This window comes from Scomber scombrus, chromosome 23 (genome assembly GCF_963691925.1).
Source record: "Scomber scombrus chromosome 23, fScoSco1.1, whole genome shotgun sequence".
Classification (NCBI taxonomy): Eukaryota; Metazoa; Chordata; class Actinopteri; order Scombriformes; family Scombridae; genus Scomber; species Scomber scombrus.
Window position 1 is genome coordinate 5,414,379 of NC_084992.1, and position 25,777 is coordinate 5,440,155.

Sequence of the window (25,777 nt, forward strand, 5' to 3'; positions counted from 1 at the left end):
CCCCTACCTTCCCCCTTCCTTCTTACCTTTGTCCTTCTTTCCTTCCTTCCTCTTTTCCTTTCTCCCTCCCTCCCTCCCTCCTTTCCTTCCTTCTTTCCTCCGTCCTTCCTTCCTTTCCTTTCCTTCCTCCCTTCCTTCTTTCCTTTCCTTTCCTCCCTTCCTTCCTTCCTCCTAACCTTCCTTCTTCCTTCTTCCTCCCTCCTTTCCTTCCTTCTTCCTCCTTCCTTTCCTTCCTTCACCTTCCTTCTTCCCTCCCTTCCTTCCTTCTCCCTCCCTTCCTTCCTTGACTTGAGTACAACAGGAGGGTTAAATCTCTCTTTCTTCCACTTCCTCACTTCTTATCTACTTCTCCCCTCTTGTCCTCTTCCTGGTATTGAAGCAGCCTATAAAGCTGTAGATGACCTCTCCCGGCCGTCTCGCCTCCTCCAAGTTTTCAAGTCGTATTGATCTTTACTTGAGTCGATTTCAGAGTTTATTTCGTTCTGTGTGTGTGTGTGTGTGTGTGTGTGTGTGTGTGTGTGTGTTTGTGCCAATAACTTTGAAAAAAACAAACAATTGTCTGTGTTTCAAAGTGGTTTGGGCTTAAAATAAAAAGAAAAAAAGGCTTTTTTAAGGAAGTTGAAAGTTTGGTAGAAGATGCAACAAAAGCAGAGGTAATTGAATCTGAGCAGAGATATTCTTTCACTGACATCAGATTGTTCCACGTATGCCCACAAACGATCGCCCGTTGGTAGCATTTGTAGCTAAGATTGTAATATATTGTGTATCAGATTCAGGCTCGAGCATTTTATGGATGTATTTGAAAAAGTATATATTCAAGTAAAGAACAAGAAAAAGAAGTGAAATCCTTCTACTATCCAATTTCTGGAAGCTAACCAATCAAAACGGAGCAGGCTTTTTGGGAGGGGGGGCCTTAAAGAGACAGGAGCTAAAACGGCCTGTTAAGAGACAGAGGCTGAACTGAGAGAGAACTCTCTACCATTTCTAACACAACTCATCTCTTCTTCTTCTTCTTCTTCTTTAGCCGGCGTCCAAACAGCTGTACGATGATGAGACCGCCTCCTCAGTATTCGGACTGAGGTCTGTGACCGACCCGTCTCCCTCCCCGTCCCCGTCCCCCTGCGGCTCAGATCGCCCCCCGCTGGGCTGGAGTAGTAACAACAGCAGCTGCAGCACCGCCACCTCCGCTACCACCGGACCGCCCATCGCAGAGAAACCCCGCTGGCACCTGGGTAGACGCACACCGGGACATTTCATACCGCTGGACGTCACAGGTGAGATTCAACTCTGAAGATGAAGAGGGGCGAATTAGGGAGAATTAGGTGCTTAATTAACCCTTACATACTGTTCCTGATCAAATTTGACTCATTTGAGAGCTTTAAAAACACCATATACACATTTCTTTAATTCTTTTTTGCTCAGTTTTTCCTAATTTGACCCAATAAAGAAAAATGGAAATGAAATGCATCTATTTTTGTGCCGCTGATGCACATTTTTGTATATTTAAATGTAAAAAACACCTTTAAAACATGTTATACTTTTCATATTCTATCAAATGTTCTCCTGGACCATAAAATAGTGATCGTGAATGGCTTTTTTTCCCCATAAATAAATAGAATACACTCTTCATTAACCCTCCTGTTGTCCTCGAGTCAAGGAAGGAAGGAAGGAAGAAGGAAGGAAGGGAGGGAGGGAGGGAGGGAGGGAGGAAGAATGAAGGAAGGAAGGGAGGAAGAAGGAAGGAAAGGAGGAAGGGAGGACGGAAGGAAGGAAGGAAGAAAAGGAGGGAAGGAAGGAAAAAAAGAGGGAGGGAGGAAGAATGAAGGAAGGAAGGGACGGAGGAAGGGAGGAAGAAGGAAGGAAAGGAGGGAGTAAAGGAGGGAGGAAGGAAGGAAGGAAGAAGGAACGAAAGGAGGAAGGAAGGGAGGAAAGGAGGGAGGACGGAAGGAAGGAAGGAAGGAAGGAAGGAAGGAAGGGAAGGAGGAAGGAAGTAAGGTAGGAAGGACAGACGGAAGGAAGGAAGGGAGGAAAGAAGGAACAGTCAAAACAGACGGGGTCAATTTGACCCGGGAGGACGACACAAAGGTTAAAGAATTTATGAATGTGAATTAGTGTAAAGATTAGTGTAATTATGAGTCAGAATATGAACAGTGTGTGAAGGTTAAGTTGATGCTTTTTAGGGTGTAAAGGTACTTTTTTGAGATTTAAGGTATTTTTAAAGGCTTATTTTTGTGTAAAACTAAGAGAGAGAGAAAGGTGATGAAATGCAACAGATTCAAACTCACTGCAGAGCTGTTTAACGCACCGTAACCAGCTGAGGCTCCAGGATGTGTTTTTTTTTTTTTTAATGGTACCAGAGTGATGGAGGAAGAGTCGGCTTGCATGGTCCATAAAAATATGCATCCTGGACAGAAATCTGTGTAGGTAGCGTAATATTTCCTGGTCGTCTTTTGGAGTGGGACGGCAGGAGGAATTCATCTTGTTTTATCGCTCCGACCAGACTAATCCTGAATCCATCACGCTGAAAAATGAGAGTTTGCTTTATTTTAAAACGGCTGCATGTAAACAGAAGCTGCTGGCATCCGGCCTGTGAAGTGATTATCTAATCAAAGTAAAACATCATCGTATTGTCAAGAGGAGGCTTCGTCAGGAGCTCGAAGCTTCGTCTCAAAATGATTCTACTCCGAAAGAAACGCTGCATCGATTAGTTGATTGAGTTAATCTTGATAAGTGATTAATTAAGTGGTTCATTTAATGAGTTTTCAGCCTCTTAAATATGATGATTTGCTGCTGTTCTCTGTTTGATGTCACTGTAAATTACATATCTTTGGGGTTTGGACTGTTTATTTGCACTCTCAGAGCTTATCATTGGCTCTTTTTTTTTTTTACCATTTTGTGACATTTAATATTCTTTTTGTCATTATTGATTAATCTGCCAGGTAATTTCCCAATTAGATGATTAATTCTAGTATTGAAGAGTATTTAATGACCAAAAATAGTGTGAAAAATGGCATTAAAGATTTCTAAAAGGCTACAGTGATGTTTTCAGTTTGGAGGAATGATTTCAGTCATTCGGACATCTGAGTATTGTTTTAGGAAGACTTGAATAATTGTGATATTCGTCATATATGACAAAGACAAACAGATCAAATGTGTAAATGTAAACCAGCAAATCAATTAATCAGCTCATTGGTGCAACTCTGAATCACTAAATTGTAAAATCAGGAACAAAATAACCCATAATGCTCAGTGGGTCACATGATGAGGGAGAGACAGTAGGAGTGAAACTGGAGAGGTGTTGGATTGAAGTTAATTATATCGGTCCGTCAGGAGGAGGAGAGGTGAGGTGAGGAGAGGTGAGGAGAGGAGAGGAGAGGTGAGGAGAGGAGAGGTGAGGTGAGGAGAGGTGAGGTGAGGAGAGGTGAGGTGAGGAGAGGTGAGGAGAGGAGAGGAGAGGACAGGTGAGGAGAGGAGAGGAGAGGAGAGGAGAGGTGAGGAGAGGTGAGGAGAGGAGAGGTGAGAGGAGGAGGTGAGGAGAGGAGAGATGAGGAGAGGAAAGGAGAGGAGAGGTGAGGAGAGGAGAGGTGAGGAGAGTTGAGGAGAGGTGAGGAGAGGAGAGGAGAGGAGGAGAGGAGAGGAGAGGTGAGGAGAGGAGAGGAGAGGTGAGGAGAGGAGAGAAGAGGAGAGGAGAGGTGAGGAGAAGAGGTGAGGAGAGGTGAGGTGAGGAGAGGTGAGGAGAGGTGAGGAGAGGAGAGGAGAGAAGAGGAGAGGAGAGGAGAGGTGAGGAGAAGAGGTGAGGAGAGGAGAGGTGAGGTGAGGAGAGGTGAGGAGAGGAGAGGTGAGGAGAGGAGAGAAGAGGTGAGGAGAGGAGAGGAGAGGAGAGGTGAGGAGAGGAGAGGAGAGGTGAGGAGAGGAGAGGTGAGGAGAGGTGAGGTGAGGAGAGGTGAGGAGAGGAGAGGTGAGGAGAGGAGAGGTGAGGAGAGGAGAGAAGAGGTGAGGAGAGGAGAGGAGAGGAGAGGAGAGGTGAGGAGAGGAGAGGAGAGGTGAGGTGAGGAGAGGAGAGGTGAGGTGAGGAGAGGAGAGGTGAGGAGAGGTGAGGTGAGGAGAGGTGAGGAGAGGAGAGGAGAGGTGAGGAGAGGAGAGGAGAGGAGAGGTGAGGAGAGGAGAGGAGAGGTGAGGAGAGGAGAGGAGGAGGTGAGGTGAGGAGAGGAGAGGAGAGGTGAGGTGAGGAGAGGAGGAGGTGAGGTGAGGTGGATGTTATTCAGGTGTTGCTCTCTCTCTCTCTCTCATAAGATGCCTTCAAGCATTACGTATTTTTATTGAATGAACGGCCTCAATATGAAAGTTCACCGACAAATAATCCAAAATTAAACGGATTAACGCTCAACGTGAGATCCTGTTGGAAATGAATCAGCCGTCTGACTTCGTAACCTGCAAACAATCGTAGAGGGAGTTTGAATCATAGTTGAATCTTGTTTTTATCTTATTACGATCATCGGTTCAGTGACTTTGTTGTTTACACTCAAAACATTTTCCTTCAATGACGTTCTGTGTGTTTTTTATTTTTATTTTTTATTCCTCGTGGGGATTCGCTGCTTTTCCTCCCGTGTGTGTTGGCTGTGAAAGGGAGAGTCAAAAGGGAAATTAGAGGGAAGGGAAATGCAAAATGACGGGTGAATCTTTTTGTTTGTTTTAAGGTCAGATGAGTGTAAGTTGACTTTGACTCGCTGCAGTTTCTATTAGAACCAAACCGATACTGGATTTTTAGGGTTGATGCCGATACCGATATGAATCTATACATGAACATACATTTTATGCATTAATCCCTTAAATGTGGTTATGAAACACTTGTGACAAAGATATGTAATTAAGGCATGAGACTATATAAAATGAGTGGGAATTTAATAATTATAAATAACTAAATAACAACAAAACATGTACATATATATTTAACTTTAATTAAGAAAAAGGATCAAAAATACATTAAATGCTCCCTATATAACTTTAAAATGACGTTTTTTTGTGTCTATGAAGTTTAGTCAAATTTAAAAGGGTTAAAATGTGAATATAAACATATGAATAACTTGCACACATTCTTTTTTTGTGGACCCAGCATCAAATTTCTGCTTTTAATCCATTTAGAGAGAATATATTAGAGGATTATGGCAAAAAAGTGGTGTAACCATAAAAACTTTAGACCAAATAATTCAACTTGCTTAAAAACGCTAAATTCTCAATAAAACACCATATCAACTAGTTTGGCATGATCTTACATTATAACTTTTATATTAAATAAAGGTAATGGAATACAATTGTTCTAAATATTACATTTCATCTGGTAACCATGGAGATCAGGAACCATTTACATGTTTTAAATGTCATTATTAGTATAAGTCCACTTAAATACACTGTAGGTGGATACAATATGTAATATTTATCATTCTTTTGTGGTTACACCATTTGACATTTTCAGGAGCATTCAGTCTTACTTTGGGTTAAAAAATGGTGCAAATGTCATTTTAAATGATATAAAACCAACAAAAATACAAAATGAACATTTTAACAAACTTGATGCTGCTTTTAAAACTAGTTTTAACCCTCCTGTTGTCCTCGAGTCAAGGAAGGAAGGGAGGAAGAAGGAAGGAAGGGAGGAAGAAGGAAGGAAGGGAGGGAGGGAGGAAGGAAGGAAGGGAGGAAGAAGGAAGGAAGGGAGGGAGGAAGGAAGGATGGAAGAAGGAAGGAAAAGAGGGAGGAAGGAAGGATGGAAGAAGGAAGGAAAAGTGGGAGGAATAAAGGATGGAAGAAGGAAGGAAGTGAGGGAGGAAGGAAGGAAGGAAATGAGAGAGGATAGAAGGAAGGAAGGAAGAAAGGAGGGAGGAAAGAAAGAAACAAGGAGGGACGGAGGGAGAAAGGAAAAGAGGAAGGGAGGAAGGAATGAAGGAAGCTAGGGGGACGAAAGAAAGACAGAAGGATGGAGGGAAGAAAGAAGGAAGAGAGGAAGGAAAGGAAGGAAAAACTATTTTAAAGATATTTTTGAATTGACCCAAATACGCCAATAACAATATATCTGTGATAGGCCAATATCAGCTCAATGATATACAAGTCAGGCTGTAGTTTCTATATATTGAAACAGCCAATCAGTTCATCATTGTATAAGATTTAAAAAACATGAATGCATCTAATACAACTTATCCCCTCGTGTTTATCGCTGTAACTCTTGAATAACCTCGTACATGTGAACAATAATCCACAGAGACGATTGTTCACATGCACCTGCGTCTTTTCCCACACTGCTGTCTTTCTACTCTCAGAGCAGGGAGGAAAAAATAAACATCAAACTTCTCCCTCAAGTGATTCACTCGCTGTGTGTTTGAAGACATTTTCCAACAAAAGGTGTGTGTGTGTGTGTGTGTGTGTGTGTGTGTGTGTGTGTGTGTGTGTGTGTGTGTGTGTGTGTGGTAACGTTGTCAGATGCAGTGGGCGCTTTTCTCTCAGGAAACAAAGCATCTGTAAAATGTAAAGGTAGAATCAGTCATATCAGAGCACACACATATAACAGTCTTTGTGTACACTGTGAAATGATGTCATAGCATTACGTAGCATTAAATCATGGAGAAATATTTAAGTTAAGATGAAGAAAGACGACAAGATATCAACATACTCTTCTTCTTTTAACCCTCCTGTTGTCCTCGAGTCAAGGGAGGAAGGGAGGAAGAAGGAAGGAAGAAGGAAGGAGGGGAGGAAGAAGGAAGGAAGGGAGGAAGGAAGGGAAGAAGAAGGAAGGAGGGGAGGAAGAAGGAAGGAAAGGAGGAAGAAGGAAGGAAAGGGGGAAGGAAGGAGGGAGGAAGGAAGGAGGGAAGGAGGGAGGGAGGAAGGAAGGAAAGAAGGAAGGAAGGGGGGAAGGGAGGGAGGAAGGAAGGAAAGAAGGAAGGGAGTAAAAAGGAAGGAAGGGAGGAAGAAGGAAGTTAAGGAGGGAGGAAGGAAGGGAGGAAGAAGGAAGGAAGGAATGGAGGAAGAAGGAAGGGAGGAAGGAAGAAGGAAAGAAAGGAGGGAGGCAGGAAAGGAGGGAGGAAGGAAGGGGAGGGAGGGAGGGAGGAAGGAAGGAAAGAAGGAAGGAGGGAGGGAAGGAAGGAAGGGAGTAAAAAGGAAGGAAGGGAGGGAGGAAGAAGGAAGTTAAGGAGGGAGGAAGGAAGGAAGGAAGGAAGGAGAGAAGGAAGGGAGGGAGAAAGGAAAGGAGGGAGTGAGGGAGGAAGGGAGGAAGGAAAGAAGGAACAGTCAAAACAGACGGGGTCAGTTTGACCCGGGAGGACGACAGGAAGGTTAAATAATTCGTATTATTTCAGCAGGAACAAGCATCAACATTTTGTTCTGCAGGTTTCTCCCTCGTTGAACGATGTGCACATTTATGCCAGAAGTCATAACACAGAGTTTACAGCGGATGATGTCGACACGCAATACTTTCACACATACGCGGATTCACAAGTTTGAGATTTAAGGAAGGGGGGGGGGGGGGGGCAATGAGAGGGGTGAGGGGGGAATGCTGCAGAAACAAGATTTGACGGCGAGAACATTTTCTTCTTATGATCACATTCGCTATCGCCCTCGCCCATCTCTTGCAGTCAGCTTTACTTGTGTGTGTGTGTGTGTGTGTGTGTGTGTGTGTGTGTGTGTGTGTGTGTGTGTGTGTGTGTGTGTGTGTGTGTAGACTATATGTGTGTGTGTGTGTGCTGTCAGAGTTGTTAGTATGCTGTGGTCATCCTCAGCAACATCGCTCTGACACTCCTGCTTCAACTCATCTCAACCGAGCCCTGTTTACTTTGCGTGTGTGTATGTGTGTGTGTGTGTGTGTGTGTGTGTGTGTGTGTGTGTGTGTGTGTGCATGTATGTGTGTGTCTGATCCTCCTTGTTTTTTAGCATGGCAACTGCTTCGTCACTGGATGCCTCTCCCCTCCTTTTTTTTTTGCACTTATCCATCTATATAGTTAAATATCTCTGTCTTTTTATCCTCAGTCACTCTCTCTCTCTCTCTCTCTCTCTCTCTCTCTCTCCCTCTCTCTCTCTCCCTCTCTCTCTCTCACCTCCTCACCCACTGTGTTTAGGAGTTAGAAGGTCAGGTATAATGATGCCTGCCTGTGGCGTTGTACTTGGTGGGTATCCACTCCCTTCAGAGAGAAAGAGAGAGATAAAAAACAGCAAGAGAGGAAGAAGGAAGAGGGATGTAGAGAAAGCATTAGTGGAAAGTGAAATAGAGAGAGAGAGAGAGAGATAAAGAAGGGATGAACTTAAAATTCTAAAGACCAAAATCAACAATGAGACGACCCCTCTTTAATTCCTGACTTTCCCCATCTGTGACAGTGACCTCATAAGCTCACTGGCTCATGCTAGAGATTATAATCTCTAAAAGTGGGTCCCAGATAAATACCGTAGTGACCCCAATATATGTTGTGACCCTGATTATGAGACTAAACCCCCTCCGACCCCCCCAAACCCCCCTCTGCCTTCTGCTACACCTGTTTATGGAAGACATTTTTTAAATGCAGATATCATTAGTAGCATGAGTTAGCCACCTGTGTCAACTCCTGCAGGTTAAACTGAGCTAAATGACTCTAACAGACTCACTGACTCCATATCTACTACACAGTACTCTACATTTACGTTATCATCAATAACCAAACCGTAGAAATAATGGACACCTTCAAATACCAGCACCCACAAAAAGGAGTCACCAAAGATAATCATTCATCTGCAAGCTTAAAGGACTCTATGACTGTGTCCGAAATCACTCCCTATTTACTACACAGTGCTTTTATCTGAGTGTCTGAATGCTCCACTATATTTTGACCCTTAAAATATTGCACAATTGAACTAAAATAGTACGAAAACTACCATCTCCTGAACACAAATTCATGATATTTAAATAGAGCCCGAAATCTTGATTTGCTGCTCACTATTGAGTTGAACTATTAAGTGTTTATTATACAGGGGAAGAGTGAAGGAGTGAATAAAGGAGTGATTTCAGATACAGCCACTGTAAGTAGACTTTAAGACACTCGCTGGAGGCTCCACAACAACCATAATGCAACTAATCTCTGTAGGAGTCAGTTTCATGATGCGTTCCTGAAGTTGGAAGTCGGAGTTGGGAATGACGTCACACCCGAGTTTTAATCGTTTCAGCTCAAGAAGTCAGAAAACCAGTTCTAGCCAGGTCAACCATTTATAGCCAATACCAGTCAATTAAAACGCTTTACGATGTATCTTTGCTCCTACAAACACGTTTAGCAGCACGTCCACAGATAGAAGTCGGACAGTGATGTGTGTACGACTGATCTAATGAGGCACAAATAAAACAAAACTGCTGCAGTGACTAATTTTCCTATCTGTGACGTGTTCATATGAATCCATTGAAGTCCAGATGCAGTTTTAATGATGTTTATTGAAGGAATTAAAAAAAAAAAGTAGCTGTTGCAGAAAACTATCAAATAATAGCTGATGTGATCCGATTATGAGAATATAGTGATGAAAGATGACGGTCAACAGAAAACATCTGAGCTCTACTAACTCCCTTTGTCCAAAACTCCCGCCATCACCCAAATGAAGAGGTAAAATAAGAGGAAACCACAACCTGAAACGAGTTGAGATGTTCGACTAGGAACTTGGAAATTCCAACTTTTGAGTACAACTTGAACGCACCATTACACCTCTACTTTAAAGAACACATAATCGCAGCGTCCCTGCTTCAAGGATCTATGCTGCTGTTCATTCCCCTCTTTCACTCTGCAAGTTACTGTATAAATAAATAAAGGCAAAAAAAAGCCCAAAATAAATATTAAAAAAAAGAAAAGAAAGAAAATCAATCTAGTCCACTTATAAAAAGACGACCTCCATGTTTTCAAATGTAAGAATTCAGAATTAAATATCATTTTTGGGCCAATATTGTAATGTTCTGTTTTTAAAGATTCAGTATTTCCTAAAGCAGCTGGGAACTGTAGTTGTTTTTTAAAGCAAACGTTACTCAAACAGGAGTAAATAAGGACTATTTTTAGTAGCGAGTGAATACACATCGGGTGCTCTGGTGAGTATTTACGTCAACAGTGGCGGTAAGACTCAAAATAAACGTCATCATGATGAAGGAAGGTGTGTTTTTAAGTTCCACAGAGGAATAAGATATCAGGGTTAGATTCACAGACTTGTTAGTAAGATCGATTCGTTGCTGCTTTTTGGTCTTTTCATGAAATATTTTTGACAGTAAGAAAAAATAATGGAATATATAAAAAAATGTTGTCTTCATCCAGCTTGTTACCGTGACACCCGCTTCTCTTTCACTCTCTCCTCATCTCTCTTTCGCTTCTTTTCGCTCGCTCTCTGTTTTCCCTCTGTTAAAAAAAAACACACCAAGCGAACAGGTAGCTTGCAGCCAGCTTGCTGTTGCCATGGTAACACGCCACTCTTCCTCCCTCTCTTCCCTAAAAAAAAAAAAAAAGGAGAGGAGAGGAGATGAGGAGGGAAAGCAAATATATGAACGAGCGAAGAAAATATGAGAAGAAGTGAGTGAAAGAGGAAAGGGGGGACGGTGGAAAAGGAGAAGAGACAGACGGGTGAGAGAGAGAGAGTGAAAGGAAAAATGGAGGTTGGAGGGATACAGGATGAAAGAATAATGAATGGAGGGTAATGAGAGAACATTTTGTCACCGTTCCCTCCTCCCACTTCCCTTCCTCCTCTTCCTCTTCCTCCTTCCGTCTCCATCCCTGCACGTCTCGCTCCGGCAAATTTCATGAATGACCGAAAATGTGAATGCAGAGCAGGAAGAGACAAAAAAAAAAGAAAAAAAGAAAAGATGGCTGTAGGCAGACAGACAGACTGACAGGGTAAGAAATGTATCAATCTCCTACTCTTCACTCGTCTTTTTTTATCCCCCTTTTTTTTGTTGGGGCTTTTATTTTTAGGATATTTAAGCATTTTGAGGTGAAATGATACTGAATGTCTGGAGGAGCTCCTGAGTTTGCACCATCTTTTTGTTTTTGTGGCATTTTTGGTGATTTTATTTTTAACTTTGCAGGCATGTAATTAAAATTTCGAGAGCGTCGGCGTTACCAGAATGAGTTTCCTGTGAGAGTAGAAGTAACTGAAACACAAGCAGCTTGAGTCATTGCAAGGGCAAACACATAGAGAGGAATATAAGAGAGTGCAGTAGGTGTTGTGACCTGTTTGTTATCTAAATGTCATCTATTTAAATACAGATGTGGTTTGGAGTGCAGATGTTGTCATTCATTCTGCAAAACCCCCCCCCAAAAAAACAGGTAAACAGGTCACAGATGTTGTCACTTACAGCAGAAAAAACGACAAAGCTAGATAATAAACGAGAGAGTCAAAGAAGGAGACACACAGCTTGTAAATGTGGAGTTCAGCTGAGAGAGAGACAGACAGATATTCATGCTGCTCAGCTGCACACTGTCTAATCCTCTCAGTTCACCTGGAGGAGCTCAGGAACATCACAAAGGGGGGGGGGGGGCAAGACTCTCCTGAACTGTGATGAATCCTATGGCTCCACAATGAAAGATGAATCTAACACTGGGCTGCAATTATAACAATATCATATGTTTCTAAATGGATCCAGCTCACATTATCAAAGACAGTGGACAGCTATTCAAAAAGCTGTTTTCTTATATATGCATGATGATGATGATGGATTTTGATGGTATAGTTACACTTCAGCCACCACAGTGGACACTAGTGCGTTTAGGGGCGACTACTGTTTGATTCCCGGCTCCTCCAGTCCACATGTCGATTGTGTCAAGATAGTTAACCCAAACATTGCTCCGGTTGCTGCGTCAACTGTGTATGAATGGGTGACTGAGACATGTAGTGTAAAAGTGCTTTGAGAGGTCAACAAGACTAGAAAAGCACTATATAAATACAGTCCATTTACTATTGGTGCAGTCCATTTAGTGCGTCATAACATACACTACCACTTCATCTGCAGTAACGTTTATGTTATTGTAATGTAATTTGATGAAAAGGAAAATGAAGTTCAAATGTTTTTGTTCATGCCTAAATAGACTGAGGTTATCATAATTCATGCATGAAAGGGTTAAGTAGGTGAAAAGTGTTGAAATCAATACGATGTTCCTGCAATACTGGAGGCTGCAGTTTCAGGAGTTTTAAAGGTTCTTTCCTCCCAAATATTACTTTCTATCTAACTACTTATAGTTTTAAAGGTTTACTTCACCCAAAAACTGCTACTTCTTGCTGCTCTTTTGAGTGGAGTTTGGTGGGTTTGGCTAAGGCGCGACATAGTGGGGCTGTTTCTGGTTAAAAAGGAATGAAAAATTATCTTTTTAACAAACAGGATCACACTTCAGATAGCTAACATTAACTTTGTTTGGCAAGTCAAGACACCATAAATGTTTTAACGTGAAACATACTTAATTCACATTCGGTACTCACACTCATGTCGTCCATCTTTGCAATTGCGAGTCATCCAATTCGTTAGGAGAACTTAGGGTCCTAGAAATGCGGTCCTCAAACTGCAGCCTCCGGTATTGCAGGAATCCCCTACTCATTGAAATAGCACTCCACTCAAGGTTCACTTACTTGCTTGTTCTGGAGCTTTTAACCATCATGTCATCACACAGTCTTCATCATCACATGTTGTGACTGAACCTCAGACCTTCAAACCTTTCATGGTTTTCGGCACCTTATGACTTTCTTATACATGTTTGCTGAGATTTAAGGTTGTTCATCAAGGTCCTCTGACTCTCTTAATCTGGTGATTTTTATCCTATCACACAGTCAGCGTCACTCATAGGTCAAAAGTGCGCTGTGAACCTTAAGTTGGTGTATCATTTAGGAGGAGAAGGGCAGAAGCAGGGATGTTAATAAATGAATACCTTCCCTGAGTGAGCAACCACTTACATAAATGGCATTTAGTGGCTGGTTGCATCGTGTTATGACATCTACAAACTTGACATTTGCAAATCAAAAACAGCCTGTTCGAATGTGTGTGTGTCAAGTCAAGGTCTCTAACTGCAGAAACCACAACACATGAAAAAGAAAAAAAAAACTGCCCGAAAGCTCACAGCAGGCTGCAAATCAGTGAAGCCAGGGCCGTACTGAAGAGACATTATGATGAATGAATCATCATCTTGTCTCTGTGGTGAAGGCTGCTGATAGTTGAAATAGTGTCTATTATTTATGGCTGCAGGAGGCAACACAAAGGCTCCCAACCTCGGAGCAGCGGCTCGGCAAAAGACAAGGCCGGTCGAAAATGAGGACGCATGAAGGAAGACGGGGCAGGCAGTGAATCTGACTGCATGCATGTATGATTTTTACATGTTTTGTAAGCTGTGAAATTGTCCTTTTTACCTGCATGACACCGGGATTCAAGAGGCTGTCAGACCAGAGAGAAGTCGGTGTTTGGATGACAGCCAGAGAGGAAGGAAGTCATATTTAGCTCGCTCAATGGCTGAGTCATACCTTAGTCCTCTGCTGGATGACTGTAGATGTTTCAACCCAACATTGAATGGCACTCAGTCAGTGAGCTAAATAAATAGACTGTTGAAAATAGACACAGTGTGAATGACTGAGGCAAGAGAGAGAGATCAAAACAAATAGACAGTCAATGAGGGGAGTAAGGCAGAAGGTGACGGGTTTACGATGAAATCAGTGATTCCACGAATTTGTAGATTTCGAACTTTCATTTCTCGGCTTCATCGCTGCAAATCTGCTGCACTTGTCCGACATATCCTGCTTTTTATGATTCTCATTTATGATGTCGGTCTGTGTTAAATATTGTTAAAGCTCATAAACTCCTGCACTGATGTAAGAAATGATGCCTGCAAGTCAAAATCCAGGGCATCAACCTGTTTGAACTTTTTATTTGCAAAGTTGCCTTTACTTCCCCATCCAAAGTGACGTCATATTCATGCATGCCCACAAAAGACCGTCTGTCTTGTCGCCTTTTAAAGACATTTTTGCTACGGTTGTTGCTAAAGCTGTTCACGTTGTCCATTTGCATACTTTAGCTCAGATTTGGGCTTGTTTATGTTCGGATTTAATGGAGAATTTTGCATTTTGAGTAAAGAACATGAAAAATAAGTGAAATGCTACTAATGTTACTGCCACTACTACTACTGTCAAGGCACCTTTTGATAGAGCAGGACTAGACCATACTCTTTAATTTTACTAGCCCCCAGAGCTAGTGGAAATTGGCCAAAAAGCAGCCTCCAGGACCTAACCAATCAGAGTGGAGCTAAAACGCCCTGTTACCAACAGAGGCTGAACTGAGGGGCTGCATAAAGAGCCAGTATAAGATAAATAAGGAGTTTTTAAAGTTGTGCAATCATGCATAGATATTCTAGTAGAGCCCCAAAATATAAATATAGACCTGGAAATGTGCATGTCATGATGCGTTCTCTTTAAGACACAATCTTAACATAGTTGGGGAAAAGTAGTAGTAACATTATCCTATGAAGTAGAGCCTGACCGATATTGGCCTATCACAGTTATCAGTGTTTATACCGTCTGATATGTGCCGATCAGTATCAGCATCGGCCCCAAAAATCCAGTATAAGTCGGGCCTTACTGTGAAGAACCAGTTTTTTCAGTGACAAAGAATGAGATTATATGTCTCTGGTTTTTAGAGGCTGTGAGATTTGTCGATATTGTGCTAAACTGTAAAGATGTATGTTCTTAATGAGGTAGGTTTACAACCAGTTTTCATGTAGTAATTGAGACTAGATAGAGACTTTCTCTATATGGGTAAATATATTCTGGGTTTGGCATGTCTCGGAGCTTTAGTCTTGGCTTTATTTAGGTTAATTAGTCGCTTCTACTGTTAATATTTCATGCTGGGACTGTTATCATGCATGCATCTCTCAGCTATTCGCCTACACTTTGCTCTCTCAGACAGCTGTAACATATGTAATTCAAAGGGGACACATCTAGAAACAGAAATGGTAGGTGGTGTTGGGGGTGGAGTTATCTGTGATTGCAGAAAAAAACAAACCTCGAGAGGCAACGAGAAGACAGACTCCTCAACAAGTAGATGGAAAGATGCTGATAAATATGGAGCCACAGACTGTTTTCTGTGCTGTTATTTGTCTCTGGTTTCCCCCCATTCATCATTATATTGTTCTTATAGTGTGCTTGCAAAAACAAACAGAAAACACAATATTGGATTCATAAAAAAAAAAAACCTTTATTGTTCCTTTAACTCAGTTTGTTTTGGCTCCTGCCTGCATAATGCTGGTGCACTTTTTTCATCGATTCAGCTTCATTTGATTCATTTGCTGTTTTGCTTCATTGATTTCGTGTCTGTGTGTCTGTGTGTATATGTGTGTGTGTGCTTGTCTTTGTTTGTTATCCATCTGCCTGATTTAACATCCCGGTCTTCACTCACTGCAGAAAACACAACTCCATTGAAGAAGATCATTCGGTTGTCGGAGATAAATTTTTACCCGTAGACTGCGTGCGATGCGGCTGCCGCTATAAAACAAGGTCGGTGGCTTAATAGAAGCCTGAGTGAGTTATGCAGATGGGCGAGAGACTGCGCCGCATGTCAGAGAGGTAATCAAGTAGGTACCTGCTGCCACTGATGACTCACTGGATTACTGTGTGCCCAGGCAAGACATCAGGCGCACAGGAAGTAACAACAGAATAGCGGGTTTCTCAGCAGCATCTGTTGTAAGTCAAGCCACATTAAAACATGGCAACAGTAAATATTAAATGTTCGGGGTTTATGCTGGAAAGAAACAGAAGAAAGCGAGGATGCTCAAGCGTGTAGTTGCATCCATTTAATGTCGTCATGGTGATCTGCAGCACAGAGAATAGGTCGTCCTTACTGAACTTTTGCTTTATGTAACTTCGCAGGAATCATCAATCACATTGATTTCATGTAGATGTTAAAATGACTCATACAACTAACAGCTGTTGGAAGTTGTTTTTTGTAAATATGTTTTATTGGTTTTCTTACATAAAGTGAGAGAAGTGTACAAGACATACTGTACTGTATGTGGGTCGATGACGTGATGTAACACAGTGTCCAATTGGTGTAACCAGTATTTTTTTTTAAATAAAAATCTGATTATATATACAGGAAAATAAATGTGAACTAAAACGTGGAATAAATATAATCCACTTTTGCAAGGCAACGTTATGTTTTACATCATTTGTCAAAACTTATTTAGAAAAAATGGTTGTTTTATGAAATGTCCTACTCAATATTGACAGAATGCTTTAAAATTTAAATATAAAAATACTGTTTTAAAATGATGTAATTCTTTTTAAGTCCACTTAAATACACTGTAGGTGGATAAAATATGTAATATTTATCATTCTTTTGTGGTTACACCATTTGACATTTTCAGGAGCATTCAGTCTTACTTTTGGTAACATATGGTGCAAATGTCATTTCAAATGATATAAAACCAACAGAAATATTTATATACTATTTTTAAGATATTTTTAAATTGCTCAACTTGCCAAACCTTATTTATGACTAACCCATGTATGACTTCAATTCACCCAACCATCTCCCGAATACAAAAGTGCATTATCATCATTATATAATACCATCCCCCCACCCATAGGGTCACAAGTTAATGTATATATAGATTGAAGAAGACAATGATCATAAGCAAATTAAATGCTCTTACCCCTTTTTAACAGTGGTTCCTGTAAATTTAGAAACTGTGCTTTACCCACAATGCACCTCTATGGCTTAAAATGTATTTTTCATTCATCTTACTATGTGTGACAGGTTGTGTTTAGGCTGATCTCTCACTAAAAATACACTTTATCCTGCCTGAGACCAGCTGGGGTAAACATGTGAGTTATATAAAAATAGAAAGTCATATTTATCCTAACCATTTTAAAAGGTGCACCCATTTAAAGAATGACTTCAGACCAGGTGACGCTTATAGGATTAACTCTTTCTCCACACGTCTCTATCTCTCAAGAGTCATAATCTAATACTTTATTGCCATGTCACCAACATGATTGGATTTAGTGTTTTATTGAATTAACTGCGTGTCAAGTTAAATTGCTCTTACTGACCTCCTTGTTCCTGTCTTACTCCTCCAGGTGAAGGAGGAGGAGGAGGAGGAGGGAAATTCCACGGTGTTGACCTGCTGCAGCACTCCCCGTCCCCATCCCCCTCTCCAGGGGAGCCCTTCCCCCACCAGCCCCGCTCCCTGGAGCCCATCACCGATACCCCCCACCAGAACCTGCCCCTGAGGAAGACACACTCTGACCTCGACGCAACCTTACCTGCAGGTGTGTGTGTGTGTGTGTGTGTGTGTGTGTGTGTGTGTGTGTGTGTGTGTGTGTGTGTGTGTGTGTGTGTGTGTGTGATGGGAGAAACCATTAAGTGAAGCACAACTTTAGAAACTCTTAACCCTCCTTCTTCTTTCTTGCGTTCTCTTACTGCTCACATAAACTGAGTCTTGCCTTCGGCCAAGGATAAGAGAGTGGTAAAAAGAAAAGAACAGATCACCTCAGAGTGATATTTTTCTACTTGTTAAGTGCTCGTCGTAATGTCAGCTGAAACTTTAGAAACCTTTAACTTCTTTTTGGCTGCAGAGCCACATTTTACTACACAGGCTGTTTGGAGAAATTGACGTAACTTGATATCTGGGGAGAAAGAAGCTAACTTTTAGTAGGTTTCTACCAATGTGAAACAGAGGTGAAAAGATCATATATTTCATTTCGTGTCTGTTTTTGTGTCAATTGACCCCGTCTGTTTTGACTGTTCCTTCTTTCCTCCCTTCCTTCCTCCCTTCTGTCCTTTCTCCCTCCCTCTTTCTCTCTTTCTTTCCTTCCTCTCTCTTTCCTCCCTTCCTTCTTTCCTTCCTCCATCTCCCTTTCTTCCTTCCTTCTGTCCTTCCTTCCTTCCTCCCTCCCTCCTTCTTTCCTTCCCTCCTTCCTTCCTTCCTTCCTTCCTTCCTTCCTTCCTTTCCTTCCTCCTTCTCTCTTTCTTTCCTCCCCCCTACCTTCCTCCCTTCCTTCTTTCCTCTGTCCTTCTTTCCTTCCTTCCTCCCTTCCTCTTTTCCTTTCTCCCTCCTACCTTCCTTTCTTTTTTCCTCCCTCCCTCCTACCTTCCTTCCTTCCTTCTTTCCTCCATCCTTCCTTCCTCCCTTCTTTCCTTTCCTCCCTTCCTTGCTCCCTCCTTTCCTTCCTTCCTTCCCTCCTTCCTTGCTCCCTCCTTTCCTTCCTTCTTCTTTCCTCCCTTCCTTCCTTCCTCCCTCGCTCATTTCCTTACTTTTTCCTCCCTTCCTTCCTCCTTTCCTTCCTTCCTTCCTCCCTTCCTTCCTCCTTCCTTCCTTCTTCCTCCCTTCCATCCATCCTTCCTTCTTCCTCCCTTCCTTCCTTGACTCGAGGACAACAGGAGGGTGATTATTAACCTGAGTGTATGAATATTCCTCTTTGGTTTAATCCCATTTTAAAACGCTCACATGAAGCAAGAAAACATCTTAATCTTACGTTTTGTTTTTCACCAACCAAATATCAAATTCACCAAAGAACATCACAGAGATTATTGGTGGTTTAATCATTTATTTTCTCCGTGTATTAGCAGTAATCTGTTTTGCTGGGTGAAGGACGGTGTTGCCGGCAGCCAAGATCTTTTCATGCCTAATTGGTTTATTCACTGAAACAGGGATACTCAATTGCAGGGTATGGAAGGGCTTCTGTAAACAGTTTAACCTGAATAAGACCTTAATTGCAGACAAGGCGAGAATAAGCAAAACTTAGCCTTTTTCAAAAAATGATGTCAATTGATTTTGTATCAAGACTGATAATTAACTTAAGCAGTGTACTATTTCTGTGGTTTCTCCATGCCAATAACCTTGTCCAAACAATTTATAACCTTGCTTTGAATCCATCTTAGCCAGTACAGAGTAAAGAGGAGAGTTTTTTCACGGTTCCTTATTGAGTAAATAATCAATGCACACCTGTCAGGTTGATGCTAAGTAGAATGAATTTAATGAAAAAGCACAAAAATGAAAAGAAGCAACATTTTGGTAGCAAAGCAGCGTCTTTACGCTATATCCAAAACCTGCAGCAATGAATTACAAATTGTAAAAAAAAAATGAGATCATTAATTCAAATGTGTATATAAGTCAAAATACATGCATGACAGGATTAGGAGTCATTACATTTAATAGTTAATTAAATGCAATATTCATTTTCCTTGTTTAATCCCTGATGAATATCTATTACCAGAACATCGTGTTTTTTTAATAGTGTTTTTTTTTTTTTTCAATGAAAACAAACACAACATATAATATCCTCCCGTAACAGTCTCAGCAATAAGGGAAGAAAAAGAAACAGAGTTAAGAGTGTATCCACATCATTTAGTGATAAGTATTCCCAAAATACTCCTAATTAACCATATAAGTACTGTATAAATACAATAAATACACATATGTACACCCAGACTTATACTTACATACACACATTTATACATATATACATAAGATGAGATGAGATGAGACTTTATTAGTCCCACAATGGGGAAACTTGCATTATTACAGCAGCAAGCAATAAGAAAAAGAATAAAGAATAATAAATACGAAAAACAATAATAATAAAAAATATATGATAACATAGACAAATAAATTCAAATATATATAAATTCAACATTAAATAAGAAATAATAATAATAAAAAAGTCTAAAAAAGAAGTCCACCGTTTCTGTGTTTGTAAGTGTAAGTTGAGACATGAGACACATAATCACTGAAAAGGTAGGTTAGCTGGCAACCAGAGAATACTATACTAAAGAACTTGCAGCTTCTGGAGTATGTTATTGCTATAAGACAGCGAACATCATGGTGTTAGCAGAATAATGCACCAAGTTCTCATCTTTGTATTTTTTTGGATTTATTAGGGTTCTGTGTCTCTGCCCAGTAGTCAAATTATTTATTTAATGGGCAGCAAAAGCTAGACAGGAGCTGTGAGGGTTTAGTTATGGTCAGATGACTTTATTTGGATAAGATAAGTTGTATAAATTCTCCTCCTTCACGTTCTCCTACACAGATAACAGTTTGGAGCATCGCCCCCCGGTCCAGCTTCACCCAGGAACGATGGACCACTCTGGGCTGCTGTGCTCCAACACACCCTCCTCTTCCTGGAACGGACCTAAAGGCTCCACCTTTTCTCCCGGAGCATGGAACGAGCCTTACAATTACAGCATGAATAAAGGCCCCGCGGTTCCTCCCAAACAGCACAGCGTCATCGGTAACGCAGGAGGGACGCAGGACGGGGTGATGGTAGTGGGCTCGGGACAGTCTGCCAGCTCACATTCCAGTTCGTTCATGCCGGTGGATCATTCTGGGAGAAGAGGGAATAACATACCGGGGATTTCTCTGGCGGCGGCCATGATGGAGAAGCGGAGTGAAACAGAAGGAGCTGCTGCAGACGGAGGGAGAGGAGGAGGAGGAGGAGAAGGAGAAGGAGGAGGGGGATATGGAGAGAGTGGGAGAGGAAGGGAGAGGTCAGCGCGATCCATAGCGGCGGCGAATGCGTTCAAGTTCCGTGAGCGTTCCCTTTCCACGCCCACGGATTCTGGTTCCTTCTGTTTTACCGAAGGTGGATTAGGCCAACCGGACGTCACAGCCACAGGGAACGGGAACGGTATGACGATAACGGACCACCAACAGCAACACCATCACTTCCTGGGTTTGGGTGAGAACTACGCCCTCCTCTACCCGAGAGGGAGCTCCGAAGACAGCGCGAGTACCACCGACACGATCTCCGTCACAGCTTCTGACTACAGCACAGAAGGCCGCTTGCGTCTGCGTTCTCGCTCCATATCGCTCAAGAAATCCAAGCGCAAGCCACCGCCTCCCGTGAGGAGCGTCTCTCTAATGAAGAACCTCGGAGAAGCCGAGGGGAGGATCCACCATGAAGGCAGTCTTTACCGGGGCGGACGGCCGAAGAGCCTGCACATCCCCAGGGACCACTTCCCAGACTTCCAGCCCGATTTCCTCATACCCAACTCATCCTGCTCTTCTAAAGCGAGTGTCCGTGAGGTGGAGATGGGCCAGGGAGGCAGTGATGGACCTCCAAGCCTGGAGGTGCAAGCACCAGAGAGGGAGGGAGAGACAGAGCTGACCTTCCCTACTCACTGGCAGCTGGGGGAGTGGAAGAGCAACGATCCCTACAGGTTAAGAAAAAACTACACTTGGCTTATTTGCTCTACTGAATTACTAAATGCCTTCTTATTTATACCCTTATTTATACCCTAACCCTTCTTTTCTCTTCTCCAGGTCTCTATCAGGCTCCAGCACAGCAACAGGTACCACAGTGATTGAATGTATGAAAGTCAGAGGCAGCTCAGAGTCGCTGCTGGACTCACCCTCCACCTCCAGAGCCACGTCACCTTCACAGCTCTCCATGGAAACTGACATCAAGGCTTCTTCTCCCTTCAAACCCCCAGGACTTATGTCCCCATCAAGTGGTTATTCCAGTCAGTCAGAGACTCCTACCCCAACTGTTCCAGTCAGTCACGTGGCAGGTCCAGGGACAATGGGTACGTTAGGGATGTCAGGGTGTAAGATGCGCCCAAAGATCCCAGAAAGAAAATCATCGCTACCATCACCCAAGGACCCTACTGCGAGGTCTAGGTTGTCCTTTGAAATGCCTGGGAACGCACATCTGGAGCTTTCGTCAATCAAGCCAAAGCAAAAGGCCAGCAGACGACATTCTGACACCTCCACAGCCGCAAAACCCGGAAAAATCAGCCCAAGTTCTTCACAGGCGTTACCCGTGGTTACCCAGAATGAGCTAAAGACTATTCGGCTTCGCTCTGTATCTCGTGGTGACCTAGAAGACTGCCCTGATGGGGCATCTGATACCATTGAAGAAGAACAGCATGGCCAAGATCTAGGCGAGGACCCCAGTCCACCACCCACTCTACCAAAACCCAAACCCCCTGTCGCTGTTAAGCCCCCCTTGCCCAAGCGGCCCTTAAATCTCCTCCTTAAGTCTTCTTCCCCTTCGTCCACTTCCCCTCTTGCACTCGACTCACCTCCTGCCTCACCTGTAGACCGTCCGGTGCCCCTGGGCAACATTTACAAAGTCATGAGAAAACCCAAACCCAAAAAGCCTCCGCCACAAACTGCTACAAGTCCCTCAGGATTCCCAGATTTAAACTCCACCACTGCCCCACAAACCTATGATCATCCATTCCTTCCACACTCGCAGTCCCTCTTTGATCTCCCTCCTCTCCCAGACCCCCAGCCTCTCCTAGAAGACCCAGTGTTAGAGCCTGAGTTTGATGCTGACCCAGAGGTCGAACTTGGGCCTACAGAGGGAGGCTCACTGCCATCTCCGTGCAGTAACCAGGAAGTCCCGGAGCTCCAGGACAAGAGCAAGACCCTCCCCTCAAGGATGACAATCTCCTGTCTTGCAGAGCTGTCAGAAAAAAAGAAACCCAAGGTAAGGAAGACAACACCCAAAAAATTGCTTGATATTGAAGGTGTTCAAAATAACTTGGTTGGTGTTATCTGATATTTAAAAAAGCTTTCTTATTCCTTTCAGGTTCCACCCCCAGTCCCCAAGAAGCCCAACGTTTTGCTTCTTCCCTCATCGGTCCATTCCTCCACCAACGGCAGCACGGACCGTCAGACGCCACAGACCGACAGCCCCGTGGGCCTTCGGTCTCCTGTTGGAGCTTTCCCACCAGAAGATATTCCAACTACAACTCCCAATGTCCCTGAAATGCCAGAGCAAGATGAGAATCACTTTGGAACAGACGAAGACAGTTCAAAAGAGTCATCGCTTCATTCATCTCTGCAGGATTCCTCCTTCACAGAGCTGGAAGTGAAGATGGCCAGCATTGGGATCGGGGCAGGTGTGTTCATTAAGATGCTTTCAGAGATATCTCCAGAATAGGGTGACAGGGTTTTATAGGCATTTTATCTCTTGAAACTAAAACTTTTAACCAAAGTGCATACAATTGTACAGTAACTCCAACCTTACTTCACTGATTTAAGACACTAACAAGGCTTAACAAAACACAGGAATACCCAAGTGAAAATCAATGTTTTGAGAATCATACACTTAACCTTGATGGCTTAAAAGGTTTGCAGCTTGGAGAGCAGCTACAGCAGCTTGGAACAGATTAATTGGATTTCAATAAAAACCCTAAAAACCAGTTCATTTTGATGCATTTAGTAGTATTGCAGTATATCTGTCTGCTTTAACTCTCACATACTGTTCATGTTGTGACCCACAGTGACAGTATTTCCTCACAAAATGAGTCTCTATAACAAACATCTGCACCACAGATCATTCATAAATACCTCATCAGTCACAGATAAACATGATTAATCCTTAATGAAGCTTTCACAGGGCAGAAAGAGTTTATTCTGTATGAGAAAAAAATGTGTAAAAAACACTATAATATGGTCCAGTGTTACATAAAACATGAGAACAAAACTATTTCAATGAATCATGCCAAATGTGAAGAATGATCATTTTTGAAATTTAAGATAAATATGGGTCAAACACGCTACAAAAATATATTTTTAAAAGTTGAAATATTACCTTTTTTGTATGTTCTGGGTCGCATTAGGGGAAGTCATCAACCTTCAGGCAGTTTTTTACAGACTAAATACATGATATAGTAGATATAGGCTTACACATGGTTGTGAATTTAGAAGCCATGTACAATCAGAGTGTTAGAGTGTTGTTTCTGACCATTTCTGCCACTATAGAGCAATGTTGATAAAGTATACTCCACCCAACCTCATTTGATCTTAGTCTCTGTATGGCAGAAGCTGTGGCACCTCTAACCCTTTTTAAATATCATTTTATTTGCATATAATGATAGTCTGTCAGAGCTGCTACACTTGATTAGGATCCTTCCCTGCTGTTCTTGATGCATAACTTCCTGAATTTGCCCGAGTAGCTTTCTCATGGTTCGAAGCAAATCAAGCTCAATTGTGCTAAAATTGGATTGGAAATCAAAACACAGAGCGGCTCACACTGTTTGTGACACTGACGATGACGTGTATCATCATTAACTGATTATTAGCTGATTTTGTATGCAACCGAATTGGATTTAGCTTAATTGCATTATTCATAATACATTCTCGTATATTTCATGAGTATTGCCGTTTGTAAGACAACAATACGGCAGAGACAGCAGGCATTTACAGATGTGATGTCTTTCAGATGACTCAGCAGCCAATGAGAAGATGGTACTCCACATCGCTGAGGAAACAGATGACGACGTGTTGGCCACCACGCCCACAACACACACCACTGAAGACCTGTTCACTATTATACACAGGTATGACCACGCACACACATACATCCATGTCTATTGTGATGGTAAAAACTTATTCTCACAGCCCAATTGGTCTCAAGCTTGCCTGCCAGCTTAATATAACTCAGAGCGTGTGACGAAAGGTGTATTGTCTTGTTGAAAAGGTGTGAGACGGACAGAACATAAGGTTCCCTAGCAACAACTACATGTACAGTGGGTTACTGCATGACCAGCCGCTCTTATTTTGTCCTTTTTTTCCCCACACATACACACATATATGGATCTAAGCACACACAGAATCAGAAGAAAGCTAGTCTCTAAGCAACAAGTGTTGAATGATTTTACCTTGCATGATGCTGAAAATAGCTTGAAAGGTGGAGAAGAAAGGGTGAGGAGTGGAAAAGGAACAACAGAAGTCTGAGTTTTCATCTCCTACAAGAAAGGATGGAGTCCCCTCTGTAGTTACATGTTTTAGTGGTTTTATTCTGTGAAAGGAGGAAACTGGGGAGTATAAATTAGTTTTTTCATCTTTCCACCACCCATCTTTACTAGTCTTTTTTTCTCCTCCACCAGGTCCAAGCGGAAGGTTCTTGGTCGCAAAGAGCCGACGGACTCCTTCGGCAGCCGTCAGAGCCTGGTGTCCCCAGTGAAGCACAGCACCAGTGGTGGCGACATCCGAAATCTCACTTTGGGAAGCAGCCAGAGGTCGAGCTCCCGCAATGAGAACTTCATGGCCCTGCTTCAGAAGAAAGGCAGCAAGTCTTCCAGCGGAGGGGCTAGGGTCTCCGCCATGGAACTTCTCAAAAGCACAAACCCTCTGGCACGACGCGTCACAGAGTTTTCAACCACCACGTCTGAGGGAGGAGAGGCGGCATCCGGCAACGGCAAACCCAACGATCAGTGAACTGACTTATTGTAAAAGGAGGTTAACAAAGCTGTTGACAAAGCTACCAACCAATTCTACAATCTGCCACCCACTGGGGACGGGGCCTTCTGACTAACATGTCCAACTGGATCGCTCCAACTACTGATTGACCATTTGCACTGTCCAATCACATTGGAGCACATTTTTTTGGACAAAATGGTCCCTCCCATGGTTGGAGCATTATTGTTCCCTGTCAAACCGGAACGCGTCATTTCGGAACGCAAAGCACTTTTCTCTTTCTTTTTTGGCGTCAGAGGTGGTTTACACAGCGCAGCCTTTTGCGTCGCTCGGTTTTTCCCTTGAGACACTCGACCGGTGTCCGTCCTTATCGTTTTATTATTATTTTATTTTTGCTTATATTTTTTTTTCTTACACATGCTAGATGGCCATACACATGTTTAATTGGACAGTGCTGTATGTATCATGTACAAAGATAAATGTAATGCATCTATCAACCAGTATCATTCATGAAGACAAAAAAATAGACAGTGTACAGATATCAGCAAGCAGCTTGGACAGCAAACTGGGCACACGATGGAAGGAACACACACACACACATACAAAGACTAAGGAGTGATGTCATG

At 42.5% G+C, this 25,777-nt stretch overlaps 1 protein-coding gene across 1 annotated transcript in view; it reads left to right on the forward strand.

Moving 5' to 3' along the window:
• nhsl2 (NHS-like 2) overlaps window positions 1-25,253 on the forward strand; it is a 186,041-nt gene extending 160,788 nt beyond the window's left edge. The window contains exons 4-10 of the mRNA XM_062444944.1: window positions 1,025-1,274; window positions 17,089-17,271; window positions 20,032-21,160; window positions 21,264-22,434; window positions 22,537-22,849; window positions 24,175-24,292; window positions 24,842-25,253. Of these exons, the coding sequence (XP_062300928.1) occupies window positions 1,025-1,274; window positions 17,089-17,271; window positions 20,032-21,160; window positions 21,264-22,434; window positions 22,537-22,849; window positions 24,175-24,292; window positions 24,842-25,172 (3,495 nt within the window). The 3' untranslated portion in view covers window positions 25,173-25,253. The remainder of the gene's footprint in view (window positions 1-1,024; window positions 1,275-17,088; window positions 17,272-20,031; window positions 21,161-21,263; window positions 22,435-22,536; window positions 22,850-24,174; window positions 24,293-24,841) is intronic.
• The last annotated feature ends 524 nt before the right edge of the window (window positions 25,254-25,777 follow it).